At 51.1% G+C, this 27,658-nt stretch overlaps 1 protein-coding gene and 1 pseudogene across 1 annotated transcript in view; one reads left to right on the forward strand and one right to left on the reverse strand.

The window, feature by feature from the left end:
* The window catches only part of LOC133263844 (protein-glutamine gamma-glutamyltransferase K-like), a gene marked incomplete at its 3' end in the record, with an annotated part of 41,691 nt that extends 18,085 nt beyond the window's left edge, over positions 1 to 23,606 (reverse strand). The window contains exons 1-5 of the mRNA XM_061443708.1: positions 23,390 to 23,606; positions 18,680 to 18,859; positions 16,144 to 16,416; positions 13,195 to 13,313; positions 1,783 to 1,957 (exon numbers count right to left, since the gene is read on the reverse strand). Of these exons, the coding sequence (XP_061299692.1) occupies positions 1,783 to 1,957; positions 13,195 to 13,313; positions 16,144 to 16,416; positions 18,680 to 18,859; positions 23,390 to 23,606 (964 nt within the window). The remainder of the gene's footprint in view (positions 1 to 1,782; positions 1,958 to 13,194; positions 13,314 to 16,143; positions 16,417 to 18,679; positions 18,860 to 23,389) is intronic.
* An 86-nt stretch (positions 23,607 to 23,692) lies between these two features.
* On the forward strand, positions 23,693 to 26,084 carry LOC133263838 (shematrin-like protein 2; annotated as a pseudogene).
* Positions 26,085 to 27,658: the final 1,574 nt, after the last annotated feature.

Genomic DNA, 27,658 nt, shown 5'->3' on the forward strand with positions numbered 1-27,658 from the left:
AAACCAACCCAAACCAGTCCAAACCAGTATAAACCAGTCCATCCCAGTCCATTCCAGTCCAAACCAGTCCAAACCAACCCAAACCAACCCAAACCAACCCAAACCAGTCCAAACCAGTCCAAACCAGTCCAAACCAGTATAAACCAGTCCATCCCAGTCCCAAAACCAACCCAAACCAACCCAAACCAACCCAAACCAACTCAAACCAGTCCAAACCAGTCCAAACCAGTCCAAACCAGTATAAACCAGTATAAACCAGTATAAACCAGTCCATCCCAGTCCCGAAACCAACCCAAACCAGTCCAAACCAGTCCAAACCAGTCCAAACCAGTCCATCCCAGTCCATCCCAGTCCATTCCAGTCCAAACCAGTCCAAACCAACCCAAACCAACCCAAACCAACCCAAACCAGTCCATCCCAGTATAAACCAGTATAAACCAGTATAAACCAGTCCAAACCAGTCCAAACCAGTATAAACCAGTATAAACCAGTATAAACCAGTCCCGAAACTAACCCAAACCAGTCCCAAAACCAACCCAAACCAACCCAAACCAACCCATCCCAGTCCATCCCAGTATAAACCAGTATAAACCAGTCCAAACCAGTCCAAACCAGTATAAACCAGTCCAAACCAGTATAAACCAGTATAAACCAGTCCAAACCAGTATAAACCAGTATAACCCAGTCCAAACCAGTATAAACCAGTCCAAACCAGTACAAACCAGTCCAAACCAGTATAAACCAGTACAAACCAGTACAAACCAGTCCAAACCAGTATAAACCAGTATAACCCAGTCCAAACCAGTATAAACCAGTATAACCCAGTCCAAACCAGTATAAACCAGTATAAACCAGTATAAACCAGTATAAACCAGTATAACCCAGTATAACCCAGTATAAACCAGTCCAAACCAGTATAAACCAGTATAAACCAGTATAACCCAGTATAAACCAGTATAACCCAGTATAACCCAGTATAACCCAGTATAACCCAGTATAACCCAGTATAACCCAGTACAACCCAGTATAACCCAGTATAAACCAGTATAAACCAGTATAACCCAGTATAAACCAGTATAAACCAGTATAACCCAGTATAACCCAGTATAAACCAGTATAAACCAGTATAAACCAGTACAAACCAGTATAAACCAGTATAACCCAGTATAACCCAGTATAAACCAGTATAACCCAGTATAACCCAGTATAAACCAGTATAACCCAGTCCAACCCAGTATAAACCAGTATAAACCAGTATAACCCAGTATAACCCAGTATAAACCAGTATAAACCAGTACAAACCAGTATAAACCAGTATAAACCAGTATAAACCAGTATAAACCAGTACAAACCAGTATAAACCAGTATAAACCAGTATAAACCAGTATAAACCAGTATAACCCAGTATAAACCAGTATAACCCAGTCCAACCCAGTATAAACCAGTATAAACCAGTATAACCCAGTATAACCCAGTATAAACCAGTATAAACCAGTACAAACCAGTATAAACCAGTATAAACCAGTATAAACCAGTATAAACCAGTACAAACCAGTATAAACCAGTATAAACCAGTATAACCCAGTATAAACCAGTACAAACCAGTATAACCCAGTATAACCCAGTATAACCCAGTATAAACCAGTCCAAACCAGTATAAACCAGTATAAACCAGTATAAACCAGTATAACCCAGTCTAAACCAGTCCAAACCAGTATAACCCAGTATAACCCAGTATAAACCAGTGTAAACCAGTATAAACCAGTACAAACCAGTACTCACCAGTGGTGACGACCCCCGCGAACACCCAGCACTGCCCGTAGCGCACGGGCGCCCCGGTGCTGAGGAAACCCCGTAGGATCTGCACCGAGCCCGCCCATGCCGACGGGTTGGTGCCCTGCTCGTAGCGCCCCGTCCAGTTCCCCACCAGCACCCCGTTGTCGTCCAGAGAGTTCACCTATGGGTGCCAGGGGTGCCGCTATGGGTGCTAGTGGGTGCTATAGGGTGCTATTGGGTGCTACAGAGTGCTATGGGTGATATCGGATGCTATGGGGAGTAATGGATGCTATGGGATGGGAATGAGGGCTATAGGGTGCTAGGGGTGCTATTGGGTGCTATGGGGTGAGAATGGGTGCTGTGGGTGCTATTGGGTGCTATAGGGTGCTATGGGTGCTATAGGGTGCTATAGGGTGCTATAGGGTGCTATGGGTGATATCGGATGCTATGGGTAGTAATGAATGCTATAGGATGGGAACGAGTGCTATAGGGTGCTATGGGTGCTATTGGGTGCTATGGGGTGGGAATGGGTGCTATGGGTGCTATTGGGTGCTATTGGGTGCTATGGGTGCTATTAGGTGCTATTGGGTGCTAGAGAGTGCTATGGGTGATATCGGATGCTATGGGGAGTAATGGATGCTATGGGATGGGAATGAGGGCTATAGGGTGCTATGGGTGCTATTGGGTGCTATGGGGTGGGAATGGGTGCTATGGGTGCTATTGGGTGCTATGGGGTGCTATGGGTGCCATTGGGTGCTATTGGGTGCTAGAGAGTGCTATGGGTGATATCGGATGCTATGGGGAGTAATGGATGCTATGGGATGGGAATGAGGGCTATAGGGTGCTATGGGTGCTATTGGGTGCTATGGGGTGGGAATGGGTGCTATGGGTGCTATTGGGTGCTATTGGGTGCTATGGGTGCTATTAGGTGCTATTGGGTGCTATAGAGTGCTATGGGTGATATCGGATGCTATGGGGAGTAATGGATGCTATGGGATGGGAATGAGGGCTATAGGGTGCTATGGGTGCTATTGGGTGCTATGGGGTGGGAATGGGTGCTTTGGGTGCTATTGGGTGCTATGGGTGCTATAGGGTGCTATTGGGTGCTAGAGAGTGCTATGGGTGATATCGGATGCTATGGGGAGTAATGGATGCTATGGGATGGGAATGAGTGCTATAGGGTGCTAGGGGTGCTATAGGGTGCTATGGGGTGGGAATGGGTGCTATAGGGTGCTATAGGGTGCTATAGGGTGCTATAGGGTGCTATGGGTGCTATAGAGTGCTATGGGTAGTAATGGATGCTATAGGATGCTAATGAGTGCGGGTTGGTGCCCTGCTCGTAGCGCCCCGTCCAGTTCCCCACCAGCACCCCGTTGTCGTCCAGAGAGTTCACCTATGGGTGCCAGGGGTGCCGCTATGGGTGCTAGTGGGTGCTATAGGGTGCTATTGGGTGCTAGAGAGTGCTATGGGTGATATCGGATGCTATGGGGAGTAATGGATGCTATGGGATGGGAATGAGGGCTATAGGGTGCTATGGGTGCTATTGGGTGCTATGGGGTGGGAATGGGTGCTATGGGTGCTATTGGGTGCTATAGGTTGCTATGGGTGCTACAGACTGCTATGGGTGCTATAGAGTGCTATGGGTAGTAATGGATGCTATGGGATGGGAATGAGGGCTATAGGGTGCTATGGGTGCTATAGGGTGCTATGGGGTGGGAATGGGTGCTATGGGTGCTATAGGGTGCTATTGGGTGCTATAGGGTGCTATAGGGTGCTATAGGGTGCTATGGGTGCTATAGAGTGCTATGGGTAGTAATGGATGCTATAGGATGCTAATGAGTGCGGGTTGGTGCCCTGCTCGTAGCGCCCCGTCCAGTTCCCCACCAGCACCCCGTTGTCGTCCAGAGAGTTCACCTATGGGTGCCAGGGGTGCCGCTATGGGTGCTAGTGGGTGCTATAGGGTGCTATTGGGTGCTAGAGAGTGCTATGGCTGATATCGGATGCTATGGGGAGTAATGGATGCTATGGGATGGGAATGAGTGCTATAGGGTGCTATGGGTGCTATTGGGTGCTATGGGGTGGGAATGGGTGCTATGGGTGCTATTGGGTGCTATGGGGTGCTATGGGGTGCTATAGGGTGCTATGGGTGCTATAGAGTGCTATGGGTAGTAATGGATGCTATAGGATGCTAATGAGTGCGGGTTGGTGCCCTGCTCGTAGCGCCCCGTCCAGTTCCCCACCAGCACCCCGTTGTCGTCCAGAGAGTTCACCTATGGGTGCCAGGGGTGCCGCTATGGGTGCTAGTGGGTGCTACAGGGTGCTATTGGGTGCTATTGGGTGCTATGGGTGATATCGGATGCTATGGGGAGTAATGGATGCTATGGGATGGGAATGAGGGCTATAGGGTGCTATGGGTGCTCTATGGTGCTATACGATGGTAATGGGTGCTATGGGTGCTATTGGGTGCTATAGGGTGCTATGGGTGCTAGAGAGTGCTATAGAGTGCTATAGGATGCTATGGGTGATATCGGATGCTATGGGGAGTAATGGATGCTATGGGATGGGAATGAGGGCTATAGGGTGCTATGGGTGCTATAGGGTGCTATGGGGTGGGAATTTGTGCTATGGGTGCTATTGGGTGCTATAGGGTGCTATAGGGTGCTATTGGGTGCTATAGGGTGCTATGGGTGCTATAGAGTGCTATGGGTAGTAATGGATGCTATAGGATGGGAATGAGTGCTATAGGGTGCTATGGGTGCTATAGGGTGCTATGGGGTGGGAATGGGTGCTATGGGTGCTATTGGGTGCTATAGGGTGCTATGGGGTGCTATAGGGTGCTATGGGTGCTATAGAGTGCTATGGGTAGTAATGGATGCTATAGGATGCTAATGAGTGCGGGTTGGTGCCCTGCTCGTAGCGCCCCGTCCAGTTCCCCACCAGCACCCCGTTGTCGTCCAGAGAGTTCACCTATGGGTGCCAGGGGTGCCGCTATGGGTGCTAGTGGGTGCTATAGGGTGCTATTGGGTGCTATTGGGTGCTATGGGTGATATCGGATGCTATGGGGAGTAATGGATGCTATGGGATGGGAATGAGTGCTATAGGGTGCTATGGGTGCTATTGGGTGCTATGGGGTGGGAATGGGTGCTATGGGTGCTATTGGGTGCTATTGGGTGCTATGGGTGCCATTGGGTTCTATTGGGTGCTATAGAGTGCTATGGCTGATATCGGATGCTATGGGGAGTAATGGATGCTATGGGATGGGAATGAGTGCTATAGGGTGCTATGGGTGCTATAGGGTGCTATTGGGTGCTATGGGTGCTATAGGGTGCTATGGGTGCTATAGGGTGCTATGGGGTGCTATAGGGTGCTATGGGTGCTATAGGGTGCTATGGGGAGTAATGGATGCTATAGGATGCTAATGAGTGCTACAGAATGCTAGGGGTGCTATAGGGTGCTATGGGGTGGGAATGGGTGCTATGGGTGCTAGTGGGTGCTATTGGGTGCTATGGGTGCTATGGGTGCTATTGGGTGCTATAGGGTGCTATGGGTGCTATAGAGTGCTATGGGTAGTAATGGATGCTATAGGATGGGAATGAGTGCTGTAGAATGCTAGGAGTGCTATAGGGTGCTATGGGGTGGGAATGGGTGCTATGGGTGCTAGTGGGTGCTACTGGGTGCTATTGGGTGCTATAGGGTGCTATAGAGTGCTATGGGTGCTATAGGATGCTATGGGTAGTAAAGTATGCTATAGGATGGGAACAAGTGCTATAGGGTGCTATGGGGTGATAATGGGTGCTATAAGGTGGTAATGGGTGCTCTAGGGTGCTATGGGTGCTATAGGGTGCTATGGGGTGGTAATGGGTGCTATAGAGTGCTATGGGTACTATAGAGTGCTATGGGTGCTATAGGATGGTAATGAGTGCTATGGGTGCTCTAGGGTGCTCTAGGATGGGAATGGGTGACAGTGGGTGCTATAGGGTGCTATGGGTGCTAGTGGGTGCTATTGGGTGCTATAGGGTGCTATGGGTGCTATAGAGTGCTATGGGTGCTCTAGGGTGCTATAGGATGGGAATGGGTGACAGTGGGTGCTGTAGGGTGCTATGGGTGCTCTAGGGTGCTATAGGATGGGAATGGGTGACAGTGGGTGCTATAGGGTGCTATGGGTGCTATGGGGTGCTACGGGGTGCTATAGACTGCTATGGGTGCTATGGGGTGCTATAGAGTGCTATGGGTGCTATGGATGCTATAGGGTGCTATGGGTGCTATCGGGTGCTATGGGTGCTATAGAGTGCTATAGGGTGCTACGGGTGCTATAGGGTGCTATGGGTGCTATAGGGTGCTATAGGGTGCTATAAGATGCTATGGGTGCTATAGGGTGCTATAGGGTGCTATAGGATGCTATGGGTGCTATAGAGTGCTATGGGTGCTATAGGTTGCTATGGGAGCTATGGGGTGCTTTGGGAGCTCTAGGATGGGAATGGGTGACAGTGGGTGCTATAGGGTGCTATGGGGTAGTAATGGGTGCTATAGGGTGCTATAGGGTGCTATGGGTGCTATAGGGTGCTATAGGGTGCTATAAGATGCTATGGGTGCTATAGGGTGCTATAGGGTGCTATAGGATGCTATGGGTGCTATAGAGTGCTATGGGTGCTATAGGTTGCTATGGGAGCTATGGGGTGCTTTGGGAGCTCTAGGATGGGAATGGGTGACAGTGCGTGCTATAGGGTGCTATGGGGTGGTAATGGGTGCTATGGGGCGCTATGGGTGCTATAGGGTGCTATGGGGTGGCAATGGGTGCTATAGGGTGCTATGGGTGCTATAAGGTGCTACAGGTGCTATAGGGTGGTAATGGGTGCTATGGGTACTAATGGGTGGTAATGGGTGCTATGGGGTGGGAATGGGTGCTATAGACTGCTATGGGTGCTGTAAGGTGCTACAGGTGCTATAGAGTGGTAATGGGTGCTATGGGGTGGGAATGGGTGCTATAGACTGCTATGGGTGCTATGGGTGCTGTGGGGCGGTAATGGGTGCTATAGGGTGGGAAAGGGGCCAATGGGTGCTAATGGGGGCCAATGGGGCCAATGGGGACCAATGGGTGCTATAGGGTGCTAATGGGTGACAATGGGGGATAATGGGGGACAATGGGTGCCCAACCCCATGGAGACCCCATCCCGCCCCATAGGACCCCATCCCGCCCCATAGAAACCCATGCAGCCCCATAGAAACCCATGCAGCCCCATAGGACCCCATCCAGCCCCATAGGACCCCATCCAGCCCCATAGGAACCCATCCCGCCCCATAGGACCCCATCCAGCCCCATAGGCCCACCCCATAGGACCCCATCCCGCCCCATAGGACCCAATCCAGCCCCATAGGATCCCATCATTAAGACTCCATTCTGCCCCATAGGAGCCCACCCTGCCCCATAGGATCCCATCCAGCCCCATAGGATCCCATCATTAAGACCCCATCCAGCCCCATAGGAGCCCATCCAGCCCCATAGGACCCCATCCCGCCCCATAGGATCCCATCATTAAGACCCCATCCTGCCCCATAGGAACCCATCCAGCCCCATAGGACCCAATCCAGCCCCATAGGAACCCATCATTAAGACCCCATGCAGCCCCACAGGACCCCATTCCGCCCCATAGGATCCCATCATTAAGACCCCATCCTGCCCCATAGGAACCCATCCAGCCCCATAGGACCCAATCCTGCCCCATAGGACCCCACCCTGCCCCATAGGACCCCATCCAGCCCCATAGGAACCCATCCAGCCCCATAGGACCCAATCCAGCCCCATAGGAACCCATCATTAAGACCCCATCCTGCCCCATAGGAGCCCATCCAGCCCCATAGGACCCAATCCTGCCCCATAGGACCCCACCCTGCCCCATAGGACCCCATCCAGCCCCATAGGACCCAATCCAGCCCCATAGGAACCCATCATTAAGACCCCATCCTGCCCCATAGGAGCCCACCCTGCCCCATAGGCCCGCCCCATAGGAACCCATCATTAAGACCCCATCCTGCCCCATAGGAACCCACCCTGCCCCATAGGCCCGCCCCATAGGGACCCATCCCGCCCCATAGGAGCCCTCCCTGCCCCATAGGACCCAATCCAGCCCCATAGGATCCCATCATTAAGACCCCATCCTGCCCCATAGGAACCCATCCCACCCCATAGGACCCCATCCCGCCCCATAGGATCCCATCATTAAGACCCAATCCCGCCCCATAGGACCCCATGCAGCCCCATAGGACCCCATCCAGCCCCATAGGAGCCCACCCCGCCCCATAGGCCCGCCCCATAGGACCCCATTGAAGCCCCATAGGACCCCATCCCGCCCCATAGGAACCCATCATTAAGACCCCATCCTGCCCCATAGGAACCCATCCAGCCCCATAGGACCCAATCCAGCCCCATAGGATCCCATCATTAAGACCCAATCCCGCCCCATAGGACCCCATGCAGCCCCATAGGAGCCCACCCTGCCCCATAGGCCCGCCCCATAGGGACCCATCCAGCCCCATAGGAGCCCTCCCTGCCCCATAGGACCCCATCCAGCCCCATAGGAGCCCACCCCGCCCCATAGGCCCGCCCTATAGGACCCATTGCAGCCCCATAGGACCCCATTCAGCCCCATAGGATCCCATCATTAAGACCCAATCCCGCCCCATAGGACCCCATGCAGCCCCATAGGAGCCCACCCCGCCCCATAGGATCCCATCATTAAGACCCAATCCCGCCCCATAGGACCCCATCCAGCCCCATAGGCCCACCCCATAGGACCCCATCCCGCCCCATAGGACCCCATTCAGCCCCATAGGATCCCATCATTAAGACCCCATCCTGCCCCATAGGAGCCCATCCAGCCCCATAGGACCCCATCCCGCCCCATAGGATCCCATCATTAAGACCCAATCCCGCCCCATAGGACCCCATGCAGCCCCATAGGACCCCATCCAGCCCCATAGGAGCCCACCCCGCCCCATAGGCCCGCCCCATAGGACCCCATTGAAGCCCCATAGGACCCCATCCAGCCCCATAGGAACCCATCATTAAGACCCCATCCAGCCCCATAGGAGCCCACCCCGCCCCATAGGACCCCATCCCGCCCCATAGGATCCCATCATTAAGACCCAATCCCGCCCCATAGGACCCTATGCAGCCCCATAGGACCCCATCCAGCCCCATAGGACCCCACCCCGCCCCATAGCCCCGCCCCATAGGGACCCACCATGGCCGACACCACCCTGGCCACCATCACTGGGTCCCCCCGGGCGCTGTGGGGCATCCCTCGGCGGTCCAGGATGAAGAGGCAGGCGTCGAGCACCCCCTGCTCGAACTGGGGCAGAGACACGGCAATGGGGCGGACCCATAGCAATGGGGTGGACCCATAGCAATGGGGTGGACCCATAGCAATGGGGTGGACCCATAGCAATGGGGTGGACCCATAGCAATGGGGTGGACCCATAGCAATGGGGCAGAGACACGGCAATGGGGCGGACCCATAGCAATGGGGCGGACCCATAGCAATGGGGCAGACCCATAGCAATGGGGCAGAGACACGGCAATGGGGCGGACCCATAGCAATGGGGCGGACCCATAGCAATGGGGTGGACCCATAGCAATGGGGTGGAGCCATAGCAATGGGGTGGACCCATAGCAATGGGGCAGACCCATAGCAATGGGGTGGACCCATAGCAATGGGGTGGACCCATAGCAATGGGGCAGAGACACAGCAATGGGGTGGACCCATAGCAATGGGGTGGACCCATAGCAATGGGGTGGACCCATAGCAATGGGGAAGAGACACAGCAATGGGGTGGACCCATAGCAATGGGGCAGAGACACAGCAATGGGGTGGACCCATAGCAATGGGGCGGACCCATAGCAATGGGACAGAGACACGGCAATGGGGTGGACCCATAGCAATGGGGCGGACCCATAGCAATGGGACAGAGACACGGCAATGGGGTGGACCCATAGCAATGGGGCGGACCCATAGCAATGGGGCAGAGACACGGCAATGGGGCAGACCCATAGCAATGGGGCAGAGACACGGCAATGGGGTGGACCCATAGCAATGGGGCAGAGACACAGCAATGGGGCAGACCCATAGCAATGGGGTGGACCCATAGCAATGGGGCAGAGACACGGCAATGGGGCGGACCCATAGCAATGGGGCAGAGACACGGCAATGGGGCAGACCCATAGCAATGGGGTGGACCCATAGCAATGGGGCAGAGACACAGCAATGGGGCAGACCCATAGCAATGGGGCGGACCCATAGCAATGGGGTGGAGCCATAGCAATGGGGCAGAGACACAGCAATGGGACGGACCCATAGCAATGGGGCAGAGACACGGCAATGGGGCGGACCCATAGCAATGGGGCGGACCCATAGCAATGGGGTGGACCCATAGCAATGGGGCAGAGACACAGCAATGGGGTGGACCCATAGCAATGGGGTGGACCCATAGCAATGGGGAAGAGACACGGCAATGGGGCAGACCCATAGCAATGGGGTGGACCCATAGCAATGGGGCAGAGACACGGCAATGGGGCGGACCCATAGCAATGGGGTGGACCCATAGCAATGGGGCAGAGACACGGCAATGGGGCAGACCCATAGCAATGGGGCAGAGACAAGGCAATGGGGTGGACCCATAGCAATGGGGCAGAGACACAGCAATGGGGTGGACCCATAGCAATGGGGCAGAGACACGGCAATGGGGTGGACCCATAGCAATGGGGTGGACCCATAGCAATGGGGCGGACCCATAGCAATGGGGCAGAGACACGGCAATGGGGTGGACCCATAGCAATGGGGCAGAGACACGGCAATGGGGCGGACCCATAGCAATGGGGTGGACCCATAGCAATGGGGCAGACCCATAGCAATGGGGTGGACCCACAGCAATGGGGTGGACCCATAGCAATGGGGTGGACCCATAGCAATGGGGCAGAGACACGGCAATGGGGCGGACCCATAGCAATGGGGCAGAGACACGGCAATGGGGCGGACCCATAGCAATGGGGCGGACCCATAGCAATGGGGTGGACCCATAGCAATGGGGCGGACCCATAGCAATGGGGCAGAGATACAGCAATGGGGTAGACCCACATCAATGGGGTCAGACCCACATCAATGGGATCAGACCCACATCAATGGGGCAGACCCATGGCAATGGGGTAGACCCACATCAATGGGGTCAGACCCACATCAATGGGATCAGACCCACATCAATGGGATCAGACCCACATCAATGGGGCAGACCCACATCAATGGTGTAGACCCACATCAATGGGGCTGACAGACATCAATGGGGCCAGACCCACAACAATGGGATCAGACCCACATCAATGGGATCAGACCCACATCAATGGGGCAGACCCACATCAATGGGATCAGACCCACATCAATGGGGCCGGACCCAAATCAATGGGGCAGATCCACATCAATGGGGCAGACCCACATCAATGGGATCAGACCCACATCAATGGGGCCGGACCCAAATCAATGGGGTAGACCCACATCAATGGGGCAGACCCACATCAATGGGGTCAGACCCACATCAATGGGGCCGGACCCACATCAATGGGGCAGACCCACATCAATGGGGCCAGACCCACCCCAATTTTGGGTCAAAACCCAACGATTTTGGGTCCTTTTGACCATTTATGGAGTCTCCAACCCCATTATGACGTTTTCAACCCTAATTTTGGGTCAAAACCCAACGATTTTGGGTCCTTTTGACCATTTATGGAGTCTCCAACCCCATTATGATGTTTTCCACCTCGATTTTGGGTCAAAACCCAACGATTTTGGGTCCTTTTGACCACTTACAGCATCTCCATCACTCGTAGACCCCGTACCACATCAATATGGGGTGTCCCCTTCCAACCCCCATTTCCACCTCGATTTTGGGTCAAAACCCAACGATTTTGGGTCCTTTTGACCATTTATGGAGTCTCCAACCCCATTATGATGTTTTCCACCTCGATTTTGGGTCAAAACCCAACGATTTTGGGTCAAAACTCAACGATTTTGGCTCTTTTTGACCATTTATGGAGTCTCCAACCCCATTATGACATTTTCCACCTCGATTTTGGGTCAAAACCCAACGATTTTGGGTCCTTTTGACCATTTATGGAGTCTCCAACCCCATTATGACGTTTTCAACCCTAATTTTGGGTCAAAACCCAACGATTTTGGGTCCTTTTGACCACTTACAGCATCTCCATCACTCGTAGACCCCATACCACATCAATATGGGGTGTCCCCTTCCAACCCCCATTTCCACCTCGATTTTGGGTCAAAACCCAACGATTTTGGGTCCTTTTGACCATTTATGGAGTCTCCAACCCCATTATGACGTTTTCAACCCTAATTTTGGGTCAAAACCCAACGATTTTGGGTCCTTTTGACCATTTATGGAGTCTCCAACCCCATTATGACGTTTTCAACCCTAATTTTGGGTCAAAACCCAACGATTTTGGGTCCTTTTGACCATTTATGGAGTCTCCAACCCCATTATGATGTTTTCCACCTCGATTTTGGGTCAAAACCCAACGATTTTGGCTCTTTTTGACCACTTACAGCATCTCCATCACTCGTAGACCCCGTACCACATCAATATGGGGTGTCCCCTTCCAACCCCCATTTCCACCTCGATTTTGGGTCAAAACCCAACGATTTTGGGTCCTTTTGACCATTTATGGAGTCTCCAACCCCATTATGATGTTTTCCACCTCGATTTTGGGTCAAAACCCAACGATTTTGGGTCAAAACCCAACGATTTTGGCTCTTTTTGACCACTTACAGCATCTCCATCACTCGTAGACCCCGTACCACATCAATATGGGGTGTCCCCTTCCAACCCCCATTTCCACCTCGATTTTGGGTCAAAACCCAACGATTTTGGGTCCTTTTGACCATTTATGGAGTCTCCAACCCCATTATGATGTTTTCCACCTCGATTTTGGGTCAAAACCCAACGATTTTGGGTCAAAACCCAACGATTTTGGGTCCTTTTGACCATTTATGGAGTCTCCAACCCCATTATGATGTTTTCCACCTCAATTTTTGGGTCAAAACCCAACGATTTTGGGTCCTTTTGACCATTTATGGAGTCTCCAACCCCATTATGACATTTTCCACCTCGATTTTGGGTCAAAACCCAACGATTTTGGGTCCTTTTGACCACTTACAGCATCTCCATCACTCGTAGACCCCGTACCACATCAATATGGGGTTGTCCCCTTCCCACCCCCATTTCCACCCCCATTTCGGGTCGAAACGGCACGTTTTTGGGTGCGTTCGGCTCGTCTCGGTGTGCCCGCGGCGTTGAGGGCGTTTTTTGGGTGGAAAAAGGGCGTTTTTGGGTGTTTTTGGTGGGTTTTTTTTTTACCTGCCCGTAGTTCCAGGAGCGCTCGACGATCTGGTCCTCGGTGCCGTAGAAGATGCGCCCGCTCTCGTTGAGGACGTACTCGGCCAGGTCCGACGTGGGCTCCATGAACACCGAGTCCTCTGGGGGGGGGGGGGACGGACCCATAGGGGGCTCATTGAGACCCATAGGGAACCATAGGGACACATAGGGAACCATAGAGACACATAGAGACCCATAGGGAACCATAGGGACCCATAGGGAACCATAGAGACCCCATAGAGACCCCATAGGGTCTCATAGGGACCTATATCAACAGACAGAGACCCCATAGGGACCCATAGAGACCCATAGGGACCCATAGGGACACATAGAGACCTAGAGGGACTCCATAGAGACCCATAGGGACCACAAGAGATCCACAGAGACCCACAGAGACCCCATAGAGACCCATAGAGACCCCATAGGGACCCATAGAGACCCATAGACACCCCATAGAGACCCATAGGGACCCATAGAGACCCATAGACACCCCATAGAGACCCATAGACACCCCATAGAGACCCATAGACACCCATAGAGACCTATAGAGACCTATAGAGACCCATAGAAAGCCCATAGAGAGTCATAGAGACCCCAAAGCCTCCTTTTTGCTCCAAACTGCCCTTTTTCACCCCAAAAATGCCCTTTTCCCCAAAAAATGCCCCTTTTTTGCCCAAATCTGCCCTTTTTTCCCTCCAAAAATGCCCCTTTTTTCCCCAAATCTGCCTTTTTTTCACCCAAAAAGCCCTTTTTACCCAAATCTGCCCTTTTTTCCCTCCAAAAATGCCCTCTTTTTGCCCAAATCTGCCCTTTTTTCACCCAAAAACACCTTTTCACCCAAAAAATGTCCTTTTTCCGCCCAAAATGCCCCTTTTTTGCCCAAATCTGCCCCTTTTTCCCCAAAAATGCCTCTTTTTTTCCCAAATCTGCCCTTTTCCCCCCCAAAATGCCCCTTTTTTGCCCAAAAATGCCCTTTTTCCCCCAAAAATGCCCCTTTTTTTGCCCAAATCTGCCCTTTTTTCACCCAAAAACCCCTTTTCCCCAAATAAATGCCCCTTTTCCCCCCAAAATGCCCCTTTTTTTTCCCAAATCTGCCCTTTTTTTCACCCAAAAAGACCTTTTTTGCCCAAAAATGGCCCTTTTTTGCCCAAAAACGCCCTTTTTTCACCCAAAAAGCCCTTTTTCCCAAAAAAATGCCTTTTTTCCCAAATCTGCCCTTTTTTCACCCAAAAAGACCTTTTTTCCCCAAAAATGGCCCTTTTTTGCCCAAAAACGCCCTTTTTTCACCCAAAAAGCCTTTTTTTTGCCCAAAAACGCCCTTTTTTCCCCAAAAAATGCCCTTTTTTTGCCCAAATCTGCCCTTTTTCCCCGAAAAATGACCCTGTTTTGCCCAATTCTGCCCTTTTTTCACCCAAAAACCCTTTTTCACCCCAAAATGCCCCTTTTTTTGCCCAAATCCGCCCTTTTTTCACCCAAAAAGCTTTTTTTTGCACAAATGTGCCTTTTTTTCACCCCAAAAAGCCCTTTTTTCCCCAAAAATGCCCTTTTTTTTCACCCAAAAAGCCCTTTTTTGCCCCAAAAAGCCCTTTTTTGCCCATAAATGCCCTTTTTCCCAAAAAAATGCCCCTTTTTTTGCCCAAATCTGCCCTTTTATCACCCAAAAACCCCTTTTCCCCAAATAAATGCCCCTTTTCCCCCCCAAAATGCCCCTTTTTTTGCCCAAATCTGCCCTTTTTTCACCCAAAAAGCTTTTTTTTGCCCAAATGTGCCTTTTTTTCACCCAAAAAGCCCTTTTCCCCCAAAAATGCCCCTTTTTTTTGCCCAAATCCGCCCTTTTTTCACCCAAAAAGCCCTTTTTCCCCAAAAAAAGCCCCTTTTTTTTGCCCAAATCCGCCCTTTTTTCACCCAAAAAGTCCTTTTTTTCCCCAAAAATGCCCTTTTCCCCCAAAAATGCCCCTTTTTTTGCCCAAATCTGCCCTTTTTTCCCCCAAAAAGCCTTTTTTTGCCCAAAAATGCCCTTTTTTCCCTCCAAAAACACCTTTTGCCCAAATCTGCTCTTTTTTCACCCAAAAAGCCCTTTTTTCCCCAAAAACGCCCTTTTTTTCACCCAAAAAGCCCTTTTCCCCAAAAAATGCCCTTTTTCTTCCCAAATCTGCCCTTTTTTCACCCAAAAAGACCTTTTTTCCCCAAAAACGCCCTTTTTTTCACCCAAAAAGCCCTTTTCCCCCAAAAATGCCCTTTTTCTTCCCAAATCCGCCCTTTTTTCACCCAAAAACACCTTTTTTGCCCCAAAAATGGCCCTTTTTTGCCCAAAACCGCCCTTTTTTCACCCAAAAAGCCTTTTTTTGCCCAAAAATGCCCTTTTTTACCCAAAAATGCCCTTTTTTACCCAAAAATGCCCTTTCTTTTCACCCAAAAAGCCTTTTTTGCCAAAAAAAGCCCTTTCCTTTTTTGCCCAAAAAAGCCCTTTTTCCCCCCAAAATGCCCCTTTTTTTTCCCAAATCCTCCCTTTTCTTGCCCAAAAATGCCTTTTTTTCACCCAAAAAGCCTTTTTTCACCCAAAAACGCCCTTTTTTTCACCCAAAAAGCCTTTTTTTGCCCAAAAATGCCCTTTTTTACCCAAAAATGCCCTTTTTTACCCAAAAATGCCCTTTTTTACCCAAAAATGCCCTTTTTTTTCACCCAAAAAGCCCTTTTTTGCCAAAAAAAGCCCTTTCCTTTTTTGCCCAAAAAAGCCCTTTTTCCCCCCAAAATGCCACTTTTTTTTCCCAAATCCTCCCTTTTCTTGCCCAAAAATGCCTTTTTTTCACCCAAAAAGCCTTTTTTCACCCAAAAACGCCCTTTTTTTCACCCAAAAAGCCTTTTTTTGCCCAAAAATGCCCTTTTTTTGCCCAAAAATGCCCTTTTTCGCCCCAAGAAGCGGTCTCTCACCGGGGCACCAGGGGTTGAAGAGGATGATGACGTCATTGCGCTCGTCGAAGGGCGCCGCGTACTCCCCGCCCTCCTGGGTGCGCGTGCGCACGCTCAGCCGGTAGCGGCCAATGGGGGCGTGGGGCGGGGCCGTGACGCGGAGGCGGAGGGCGTGGCCTCCGCTTGGCTCCGCCCCCTCCTCCTCCTCCTCCTCCTCCGCCGTCCAACCGGTGGCCGAGCTCTCGCCCAATGGGATGAGGACGTGAGTGCCCTTGGCCACCTGGGGGGTGGGGCCTGCGGCGTGACGTCATGGCGGCGGGAAAAAAAAAAAAGGGGGGGGAGGGGACGGAGGGAGGAAAAGGCGGGAAAAACGTCAAAAAAAAGCGGGGAAAAAACGCGGGAAAACGACAAAAAAAGGCGGGGGAACGACAGAAAGGGCGGGGAAATGACAAAAGGGGCGGGGAAATGACAGAAAGGGCGGGGAAATGTCAAAAGGGCGGGGAAAAGATGGGGAGAAGGCGGGAAAGCATTAAAAGAGCGGGAAAATGATGAGGAAAAGGCGGGAAAATGTTAAAAAGGCGGGGAAATGGTGAGGAGAAGGCGGGAAAGCATTAAAAGAGCGGGAAAATGATGGGGAAAAGGCGGGAAAATGTTAAAAAGGAGGGGAAATGGTGAGGAGAAGGCGGGGAAGCATTAAAAGAGCGGGAAAATGATGGGGAAAAGGCGGGAAAATGTTAAAAAGGAGGGGAAATGGTGAGGAGAAGGCGGGGAAGCATTAAAAGAGCGGGAAAATGATGGGGAAAAGGCGGGAAAATGTTAAAAAGGCGGGGAATGATGCAAAAAAGGAGGGAAAAAAGGTAAAAAAAAGAAGCGGGAAAACAGAAAAAAAAAGGCGGGAAAACGTCAAAAAGGGCGGGGAAAACGAAGAAAAGGGCGGGGAAAAGACGGGAAAAAGGTGGGAAAGCATTAAAAGAGCGGTAAAATGATGGGAAACAGGCGGGAAAAAGCTAAGAAAGGGCGGGAAAATTATGGAAAACAGGCGGGAAAAAGCTAAGAAAGGGCGGGAAAATGATGGGAAACAGGCGGGAAAAAGCAAAGAAAGGGCGGGAATGTGATGGGAAAAAGGCGGGAAAAGGTTGCAAGGGCAGGAAAACGATGGGAAAAAGGCGGGAAATCATTAAAAAGAGTGGGGAAATGACGCGAAAATGGCGGGAAAAATTTAAAAGGGTGTGGAAAAGGTGAGAAAAAGGTAAGAAAGGGCGGGAACGTGCTGGGAAAAGGCGGGAAAACGTTGAAAGGGCAGGGAAATGATGGGAAACAGGCGGGAAAAGGTTAAAAGGGTGGGAAAACGACATCAAAAAGGCGGGAAAACATTACAAGGGCGGGAAAACGATGGGAAAAAGGCGGGAAAACATTAAAAGGGCGGGAAAATGATGGGTAACAGGCGTGAAAAAGCTAAGAAAGGGCGGGAACATGATGGGAAAAAGGCGGGAAAACATTAAAAGGGTGGGAAAAATATGGGAAACAGGCAGGAAAAAGCTAAGAAAGGGCGGGAAAAAGATGGGAAACAGGCAGGAAAAGGTTAAAAGGGTGGGAAAAGGATGGGAAACAGGCGGGAAAAAGCTAAGAAAGGGCGGGAAAACGATGGGAAACAGGCGGGAAAAAGCTAAAAGTGCAGGAAACTTATGGGAAAAAGGCGGGAAAAGGTTGAAAGGGCGGGAAAACAATGGGAAACGGGTGGGACAAAGCAAAAAATGCAGGAAACTTATGGGAAAAAGGCGGGAAAAAGTTTAAAAGGTGGGAAAAAGCTAAGAAAGGGTGGGAACATGATGGAAAAAAGGCGGGAAAACGTTAAAAGGGCGGGAAAAATATGGGAAACAGGCAGGAAAAAGCTAAGAAAGGGCGGGAAACCGATGGGAAACAGGCGGGAAAAAGCTAAGAAAGGGTGGGAAAAATATGGGAAACCGGCGGGAAAAGGTTAAAAGGGTGGGAAAATGATGGGAAACAGGCGGGAAAACGTTAAAAGGGCGGGAAAATGATGGGAAAAAGGCGGGAAAACGTTAAAAGGGCGGGAAAATAAGGGAAACAGGCAGGGAAAAGCTAAGAAAGGGCGGGAAACCGATGGGAAACAGGCGGGAAAAAGCTAAGAAAGGGTGGGAAAAATATGGGAAACCGGCGGGAAAAGGTTAAAAGGGTGGGAAAATGATGGGAAACAGGCGGGAAAACGTTAAAAGGGCGGGAAAATGATGGGAAACAGGCGGGAAAACGTTAAAAGGGCGGGAAAATAAGGGAAACAGGCAGGGAAAAGCTAAGAAAGGGCGGGAAACCGATGGGAAACAGGCGGGAAAAAGCAAAAAAGTGCAGGAAACTTATGGGAAAAAAGGCGGGAAACCGCTGGGAAAAAGGCGGGAAACCGTGAAAAAGGCGGGGAAATGACGCAAAAAAGGCGGGAAAACGCGAAAAGAGCATGGAAATGCCGGGAAATGCCGGGAAATGCCGGGAAATGCCGGGAAAAAGGCATTTCCCCCCCTCCCCCCCCCTCTTTTCCCCCCCATACCCAAGGTGAGCTCCAGGCAGAGGCCGTCGCGGTCGCGGTCGAGGGGGCGGGGCAGGAGGAGGCGCACGGCGAAGCCCTGCCCCCGCCGCAGCACCGGCACCGGCGCCCGGAAGTCGGCCGTGTGGTGGGCGGCGGCGTCCCGCGGGCAGCCAATGGCGAGGCCCCGCGGCACCAGCTGCCCTGAGGGGATTGGAGGGGGAGGAGGGGTCAGCGGGGTCAGAGGGGTCAGAGGGGGGGGGAATGGATGGGGGGGAAGGGACCCAGAATGGATGGAAATGGACCCGAAATGGACAGAAATGGACCCAAAATGGATGAAAAATGGATGGGAATGGACCCAAAATGGACAAAAATGGACCCAAAATGGACAGAAATGGATGAAAAATGGACATGAATGGACCCAAAATGGATGGAAATGGACAAAAAATGGATGGGAATGGACCCGAAATGGACATAAAAGGACCTAAAATGGATGGGAATGGACCCAAAATGGATGGGAATGGACCCAAAATGGACAAAAATGGACCCAAAATGGATGGAAATGGACCCAAAATGGACGTAAATGGATGAAAAATGGATGGGAATGGACCCAAAATGGACATAAATGGACCCAAAATGGATGGGAATGGACCCAAAATGGACATAAATGTACCGAAAATGGACATAAATGGACGAAAAATGGACATAAATGTGCCCAAAATGGACTGAAATGGACCTAAAAGGGGGTCCCGCGGGCAGCCAATGGCGAGGCCCCGCGGCACCAGCTGCCCTGAGGGGATTGGAGGGGGAGGAGGGGTCAGCGGGGTCAGAGGGGTCAGAGGGGGGGGGAATGGATGGGGGGGAAGGGACCCAGAATGGATGGAAATGGACCCGAAATGGACAGAAATGGATGAAAAATGGACATGAATGGACCCAAAATGGATGGGAATGGACCCAAAATGGACAAAAATGGACCCAAAATGGATGAAAATGGACCCAAAATGGACATGAATGGAGCCAAAATGGACAAAAATGGACCCAAAATGGATGAAAATGGACCCAAAATGGACAGAAATGGATGAAAAATGGACATGAATGGAGCCAAAATGGATGGAAATGGACGAAAAATGGATGGGAATGGACCCGAAATGGACAGAAATGGACCCAAAATGGATGAAAAATGGATGGAAATGGACCCAAAATGGACAGAAATGGACCCAAAATGGACGAAAAATGGATGAAAAATGGACCCAAAATGGATGGAAATGGACCCAAAATGGACATAAATGGATGAAAAATGGATGGGAATGGACCCAAAACGGATAAGAATGGACCCAAAATGGACATAAATGGACCCAAAATGGATGAAAATGGACCCAAAATGGACAAAAATGGACCCAAAATGGATGGGAATGGACCCAAAATAGACATAAATGGACCCAAAATGGACGAAAAATGGACGAAAAATGGACATAAATGGACCCAAAATGGACATAAATGGACCCTAAATGGACAAAAATGGATGAAAAATGGATGGGAATGGACCCAAAATAGACATAAATGGACCCTAAATGGACATAAAATGACCTAAAATGGATGGAAATGGACCCAAAATGGATGGAAATGGACAAAAAATGGACATAAATGGATGAAAAATGGATGGGAATGGACCCAAAATGGACATAAATGGACCCTAAATGGACATAAAATGACCTAAAATGGATGGAAATGGACAAAAAATGGATGGAAATGGACCCAAAATGGACAAAAATGGACCCAAAATAGACGAAAATGGACCCAAAATGGACATAAATGGACCCAAAATGGATGAAAAATGGATGAAAATGGACCCAAAATGGACAGAAATGGATGAAAAATGGACATGAATGGACCCAAAATGGATGGAAATGGACAAAAAATGGATGGGAATGGACCCAAAATGGACATAAATGGACCCAAAATGGATGAAAAATGGATGGAAATGGACCCAAAATGGACAGAAATGGACAAAAAATGGATGAGAATGGACCCAAAATGGATGAGAATGGACCCAAAATGGATGAGAATGGACCCAAAATGGACATAAATGGACCCAAAATGGACATAAATGGACAAAAAATCGATGAGAATGGACCCAAAATGGACATAAATGGACAAAAAATGGACATAAATGGACCCAAAATGAACATAAATGGACAAAAAATGGACATAAATGGACATAAATGGACCCAAAATGGATGAAAATTGACCCAAAATGGATGGAAACGGACAAAAAAATGGATGGGAATGAACCCAAAATGGACATAAATGGTCGGAAAATGGACATAAATGGACCCAAAATGGATGGGAATGGACCTAAAATGGACATAAATGGACCCAAAATGGATGAAAATTGACCCAAAATGGCCATAAATGGACCCAAAATGGAGGGGAATGGACCCAAAACGGACAAAAATGGACTCAAAATGGATCAAAATGGACCTAAAATCGCATAAATGGGCCCAAAATGGGCAAAAATGGTCCAAGAAGAATGTAAATGGGGCTAAAAAGGGGGAATTTGGGTCCAAAAGAGGGAATTTGGGGCCAAAAAAGGGGAATTTGGGGCAAAAAGTGGGAATTTGGAGCCAAAAAGGTGAAATATGGGGCCAAAAATGGGAATTTGGGGGAAAAAAATGGAATTTTGGTGCCAAAAAGGCAGGAATTTGGTGCCAAAAAAAGGGAATTTGGGGCCATAAAGTGGGAATTTAGGGCCATAAAGAGGGAATTTGGGGCCAAAAAGTGGGAATTTGGGGTGAAAAAGGAGGAATTTGGGGCAAAAAAGTGGGAATTTGGGGTGAAAAAGGAGGAATTTGGGGCAAAAAAGTGGGAATTTTGGGTCCAAAAAGGGGAATTTGGAGATAAAAAGGGGAAATTTGGGGCCAAAAAAAGGAATTTGGGGCCAAAACGGAGGAATTTGGGGTCAAAAAGGGGAATTTGGGGCAAGAGGGTAATTTGGGGCCAAAAAGTGGGAATTTGGGTCCAAAAAGTGGGAATTTGGGGCCCAAAAGGGGAAATTTGGAGCCAAAAAGGGGGAATTTGGGTCCAAATAGGGGGAATTTGGGGCAAAAAAGAGGGAATTCAGGTTAAAAGGTAGGAATTAGGGGCAAAAAAGAGGAATTTGGGGAAAAAAGGGGGAATTTGGGGCCCAAAGAGGGAATTTGGGTCCAAAGGGGGAATTTTGGGCCCAAAAGGGGGAATTTTGGGCAAAAAAAGTGGGAATTTGGGGAAAAAGGGGGAATTTGGGGCCAAAAAGGAGGAATTTGTGTCCAGAAATGGGAATTTGGGGCAAAAAAGGGGGAATTTGGGGCCAAAAAAGGGGTAATTTGGGGCCAAAAAGTGGGTATTTGGAGCCCAAAAGGGGAAATATGGGGCCAGAAAGGGGAATTGGGGGGGGGGGAATGGAATTTTGGGGCCAAAAACTAGAAATTTGGCTTCAAAAAATGGGAAATTTGGGCCAAAAAGGTGGGAATTTGGGTCAGAAAGAGGGAGTTTGGGGTCAAAAAGGGGGAATTTGGGGCTAAGAAGGGGGAATTTGGGGCTAAAAAGGAGAAATTTGTGTCCAGAAATGGGAATTTGGGGCAAAAAAAAGTGGAAATTTGGTCCAAAAAGGGGAAATCTGGGGCCAAAAATGGGAATTTTGGGTCAAGAAAGTGGGAATTTGGGGCTAAAAAGGAGAAATTTGGGCAAAAAAGGGGAAATTTGGGGCCAGAAGTGGGAATTTGGGTCCAAAAAGTGGGAATTTTGGGCAAAAAAGTGGAAATTTGGGGTCAAAAAGGGGGAATTTGGGGCCAAAAAGGAGAAATTTGTGTCCAGAAATGGGAATTTGGGGCAAAATAAATGGTGGGAATTTGGGGCAAAAAGGGAGGAATTTGGGACAAAAAAAAAAGTGGGAATTTGGGGAAAAAGGGGAAATTTGGGGCCAAAATGGGAATTTTGGGCCAAGAAAGCGGGAATTTGGGGCCAAAAGGAGAAATTTGGCTCCAAAACATGGGAAATTTGGGCCAAAAAAGTGGGAATTTGGGTCAGAAAGAGGGAATTTGGGTCAAAAATGGAGAATTTGGGACAAAAAGTGGGAATTTGGGGCTAAAAAGGGAGAATTTGGGGCAAAAAAGTGGGAATTTGGGGAAAAAGTGGGAATTTGGGGCCAAAAAGGAGAAATTTGGCTGCAAAAATGGGAATTTTGAGAAAAAAAAGTGGGAATTTGGGTCAGAAAGGGGAAATTTGAGGCCAAAAAGGGGGAAATTGGGGTCAAAAAGAGGGAATTTGGGGCCAAAAAGGGTGAATTTGGGGCAAAAAAAGGTGGAAATTTCGGTGGGAAAGGAGGAATTTGGGCCAAAAATGGGAATTTTGAGCAAAAAAGTGGGAATTTGGTCCAAAAAGGGGAAATTTGGGTCCAAAAATGTGAATTTTGTGTCAAGAAAGCGGGAATTTCGGCTAAAAAGTGAGAATTTGGGGCTAAAAGTGAGAATTTGGGGCTAAAAAGTGAGAATTTGGGGCTTAAAATTGGGAATTTGGGGCTAGAAAGTGAGAATTCATGTCTAAAAGTGGGACTTGGGATGGGTATTATGGGATGCCCCCCCCCCCCCCCCCCCCCCCGAAAAGGTCCCGCAGGCTTCACTACTCCCAACGCCCCCCTCCTAGGCCCCAACAGCTCCCTATGGCCCTGAGGCTTGACTACTCCCAACGCGCACTGACCAGGCCGCGGGGCCTGCAGGCCGCGCCGAGCCGGGGCCTCGCGTGAGTCGGGCTCCCAGGGCCCCGCGGAGGAGCGGCCGCAGCAGGGCCCGCAGCAGCGGCACAGGCGGCGCCAGAGGCTGCCCCGGGGCCTGGGCCCCGCCTCCGGGGCCTCCCGAGCTCGGAGGCTGGCGGCGGCCCAGCGGCCTGGGTCCCGCCGGGGGTCGGAGGCCGCCATTGAGCTGAGGGAGGGAAGGGAACAGACAGAGGTAAAGGGGGGAAATGGGGTCTCTATGGGGGGATATGGGGGGTCTGTGGGGGTCTATGAGGGTCTATGGGGTCTCTATGGGTCTCTATGGGGGGGCTATGGGGGGATATGGGGTCTCTATGGGGGTCTATGGGGGGTCTGTGGGGTGTCTATGGGGGTCTGTGGGGGGGATATGGGGTTCTATGGGGGGTCTGTGGGGCTCTATGGGGGTCTATGGGGGGGTATGCTGTGGGGGTCTATGGGGTCTGTGGGGGTCTATGGGGGGGCTATGGGGGTCTGTGGGGCTCTATGGGGTCTCTATGGGGGGTCTATGGGGCTCTATGGGGGTCTGTGGGGGGGGCTATGGGGGTCTATGGGGTCTCTGTGGGGGGGATATGGGGGTCTATGGGGGGGTCTGTGGGGATCTATAGGGGGTCTGGGGGGTCTATGGGGGGGCTATGGGGGTCTGCGGGGCTCTATGGGGTCTCTGTGGGGGTCTGTGGGGGGGGCTGTGGGGGTCTATGGGGGTCTATGAGGGTCTATGGGGTCTCTGTGGGGGGTCTATGGGGGGATATGGGGGTCTATGGGGGGTCTGTGGGGTCTATGGGGTTTCTGTGGGGGTCTATGGGGGGTCTATAGGGATCTATGGGGGGATATGGGGGTCTGCGGGGCTCTATGGGGTCTCTATGGGGGTCTATGGGGTTTCTATGGGGGTCTATGGGGGCTCTATGGGGTTTCTATGGGGTGTCTATGGGGGTCTATGGGGGTCTATGGGGGCTCTATGGGGTTTCTATGGGGTGTCTATGGGGGTCTATGGGGTGTCTGTGGGGGTCTGTGGCGTCTCTATGGGAGTCTATGGGGGGCTATGGGAGGCTATGGGGGGGATATGGGGTCTCTATGGGGGGCTGTGGGGGGATATGGGGGTCTATGGGGTGTCTGTGGGGGTCTATGAGGGTCTATGGGGTCTCTGTGGGGGGTCTATGGGGGTCTATGGGGTGCTATGGGGGGGATATGGGGGTCTATGGGGGGGATATGAGGGTCTATGGGGGGGATATGGGGGTCTATGGGGTCTCTATGGGGGGCTGTGGGGGGATATGGGGCTCTATGGGGGGTCTATGGCGGTCTATGGGGGTCTGTGGGGCTCTATGGGGGTCTATGGGGGGATATGGGGTCTATGGGGGTCCATGGGGTCTCTATGGGGGTGTATGGGGATCTGTGGGGGTCTATGGGGGGGGCTGTAGGGGTTTACGGGGTCTCTATGGGGGTCTATGGGGCTCTGTGGGGGTCTGTGGAGGTCTATGGGATCTCTGTGGGGGTCTATGGGGTCTCTATGGGGTCTATGGGGTCTCTATGGGGGTCTATGGGGGGTCTGTGGAGGTCTATGGGGTCTCTATGGGGGTCTATGGGGCTCTGTGGGGGTCTATGGGGGGGCTATAGGGGTCCATGGGGGCTCTATGGGGTTTCTGGGGGGGGCTATAGGGGGTTTATGGGGGATCTGTGGGGGTCTATGGGGGTCTATGGGGGGTCTGTGGGGCCTGTTGGGGTTCTGTGGGGCTCTATGGGGTCTCTATGGCGGCTCTGTGGGGTCTTATGGGGATCTGTGGGGGTCTTTATGGGGGTCTTTGGGGCTCTATGGGGGGGATATGGAGGTCTGTGGGGTTTCTATGGGGTCTGTTGGGGTTCTATGGGGCTCTGTAGGGGTCTCTGTGGGGGTCTAAGGGGGTCTATGGGGTCTCTGTGTGGCTCTGTGGGGTCTTATGGGGGTCTGTTGGGTCTCTATGGGGGTTTATGGGGGTCTATGGGGGGTCTGTGGGGTTTCTATGGGGCTCTATGGGGTGCTATGGGGCCTCTGTGGGGCTCTGTGGGGGGATATGGGGGCTCTATGGGGGTCTTTGCGGTTTCTATGGGGCTCTATGGGGGGTCTATGGGTCTTGGCCTATGGGGGTCTTTGGGGTCTCTGTGGGGCTCTGTGGGGTTTCTATGGGGTCTCTATGGGGGTCTGTGGGGCTCTATGGACGTCTATGGGGTTTCTGTGGGGATCTATGGGGTGCTATGGGGCCTCTGTGGAGCTCTCTGGGGCCTCTGTGGGGCTCTTTGGGGCTCTGTGGGGTATCTATGGGCTCTCTATGGGGGTCTATGGGGTTTCTATGGGGGTCTGTGGGGCTCTGTGGGGTGCTATGGGGCCTCTGTGGGGCTCTATGGGGCTCTATGGGGGCTCTGTGGGGTTTCCGTGGGGCTCTGTGGGGCTCTATGGGGGTCTTTGGGGTCTCTGTGGGGGTCTGTGGGGTTTCTGTGGGGGTCTATGGGGGTTCTATGGGGCTCTATGGGGGGTCTATGGGGCTCTATGGGGTTTCTATGGGGGGGATATGGGTGTCTATGGGGTCTCTATGGACGTCTATGGGGATCTATGTGGGTCTATGGGGTCTTTGTGGGGGTCTTTGGGTTCTCTATGGGGCTCTATGGGGTGTCTATGGGGTCTCTGTGGGGGTCTTTGGGGCTCTATGGGGCTCTATGGGGTGCTATGGGGCCTCTGTGGTGGTCTGTGGGGCTCTATGGGGCTCTGGTGGCTCTATGGGGGTCAGTGGGGGGTCTGTGGGGTCTCTATGGGGCTCTATGGGGTCTCTAGTGGGGTCTATGGGGTGTCTATGGGGCTCTATGGGGTGTCTATGGGGCTCTATGGGGTGTCTATGGGGCTCTGTGTGGCTGTATGACGCCATAAAGGCCAATATGACCCAATCAGAGACCAGTATGGACCAGTATGGACCCATAAGCACCAATCAGAGACCAGTATGGACCCATAAGCAGCAATAGGAGACCAGTATGGACCAGTATAGACCAGTATGGACCCATATGGACCCATAAGCACCAATCAGAGACCAGTATGGACCCATAAGCAGCAATAGGAGACCAGTATGGACCAGTATGGACCCATATGGACCCATAAGCACCAATCAGAGACCAGTATGGACCAGTATGGACCCATAAACACCAATAGGAGACCAGTATGGACCAGTATAGACCCATAGGCACCAATCAGAGACCAGTATGGACCAGTATGGACCCATAAGCACCAATAGGAGACCAGTATGGACCAGTATAGACCAGTATGGACCCATAAGCACCAATCAGAGACCAGTATGGACCCATATGGACCAGTATAGACCAGTATGGACCCATATGGACCAGTATAGACCAGTATGGACCCATAAGCACCAATCAGAGACCAGTATGGACCTATATGGACCAGTATAGACCAGTATGGACCCATAAGCACCAATCAGAGACCAGTATGGACCCATATAGACCAGTATGGACCAGTATGGACCCATATGGACCAGTATAGACCAGTATGGACCCATATAGACCAGTATAGACCAGTATGGACCCATATAGACCAGTATAGACCAGTATGGACCCATATAGACCAGTATAGACCAGTATGGACCCATATAGACCAGTATAGACCAGTATGGACCCATATAGACCAGTATAGACCAGTATGGACCCATATGGACCAGTATAGACCAGTATGGACCCATATGGACCAGTATAGACCAGTATGGACCCATATAGACCAGTATGGACCAGTATGGACCCATATGGACCAGTATAGACCAGTATGGACCCATATAGACCAGTATAGACCAGTATGGACCCATATAGACCAGTATAGACCAGTATGGACCCATATAGACCAGTATAGACCAGTATGGACCCATAAGCACCAACAGGAGACCAGTATGGACCAGTATGGACCAGTATGGACCAGTATAGACCAGTATGGACCCATATAGACCAGTATAGACCAGTATGGACCCATATAGACCAGTATAGACCAGTATGGACCCATATAGACCAGTATAGACCAGTATGGACCCATAAGCACCAACAGGAGACCAGTATGGACCAGTATGGACCAGTATGGACCAGTATAGACCAGTATGGACCCATATGGACCAGTATAGACCAGTATGGCCCCCATTGCCCCCTATTCCCCCCCCCCATCGCCTCCCAGTCCCCGCCCGGCCGGCGCCGCCGCTCCC

This window comes from Pezoporus flaviventris, unplaced genomic scaffold, assembly GCF_033815535.1.
Source record: "Pezoporus flaviventris isolate CSIRO_AGI_PZ_B2104156 unplaced genomic scaffold, CSIRO_AGI_Pfla_v1 ptg000488l, whole genome shotgun sequence".
Classification (NCBI taxonomy): Eukaryota; Metazoa; Chordata; class Aves; order Psittaciformes; family Psittacidae; genus Pezoporus; species Pezoporus flaviventris.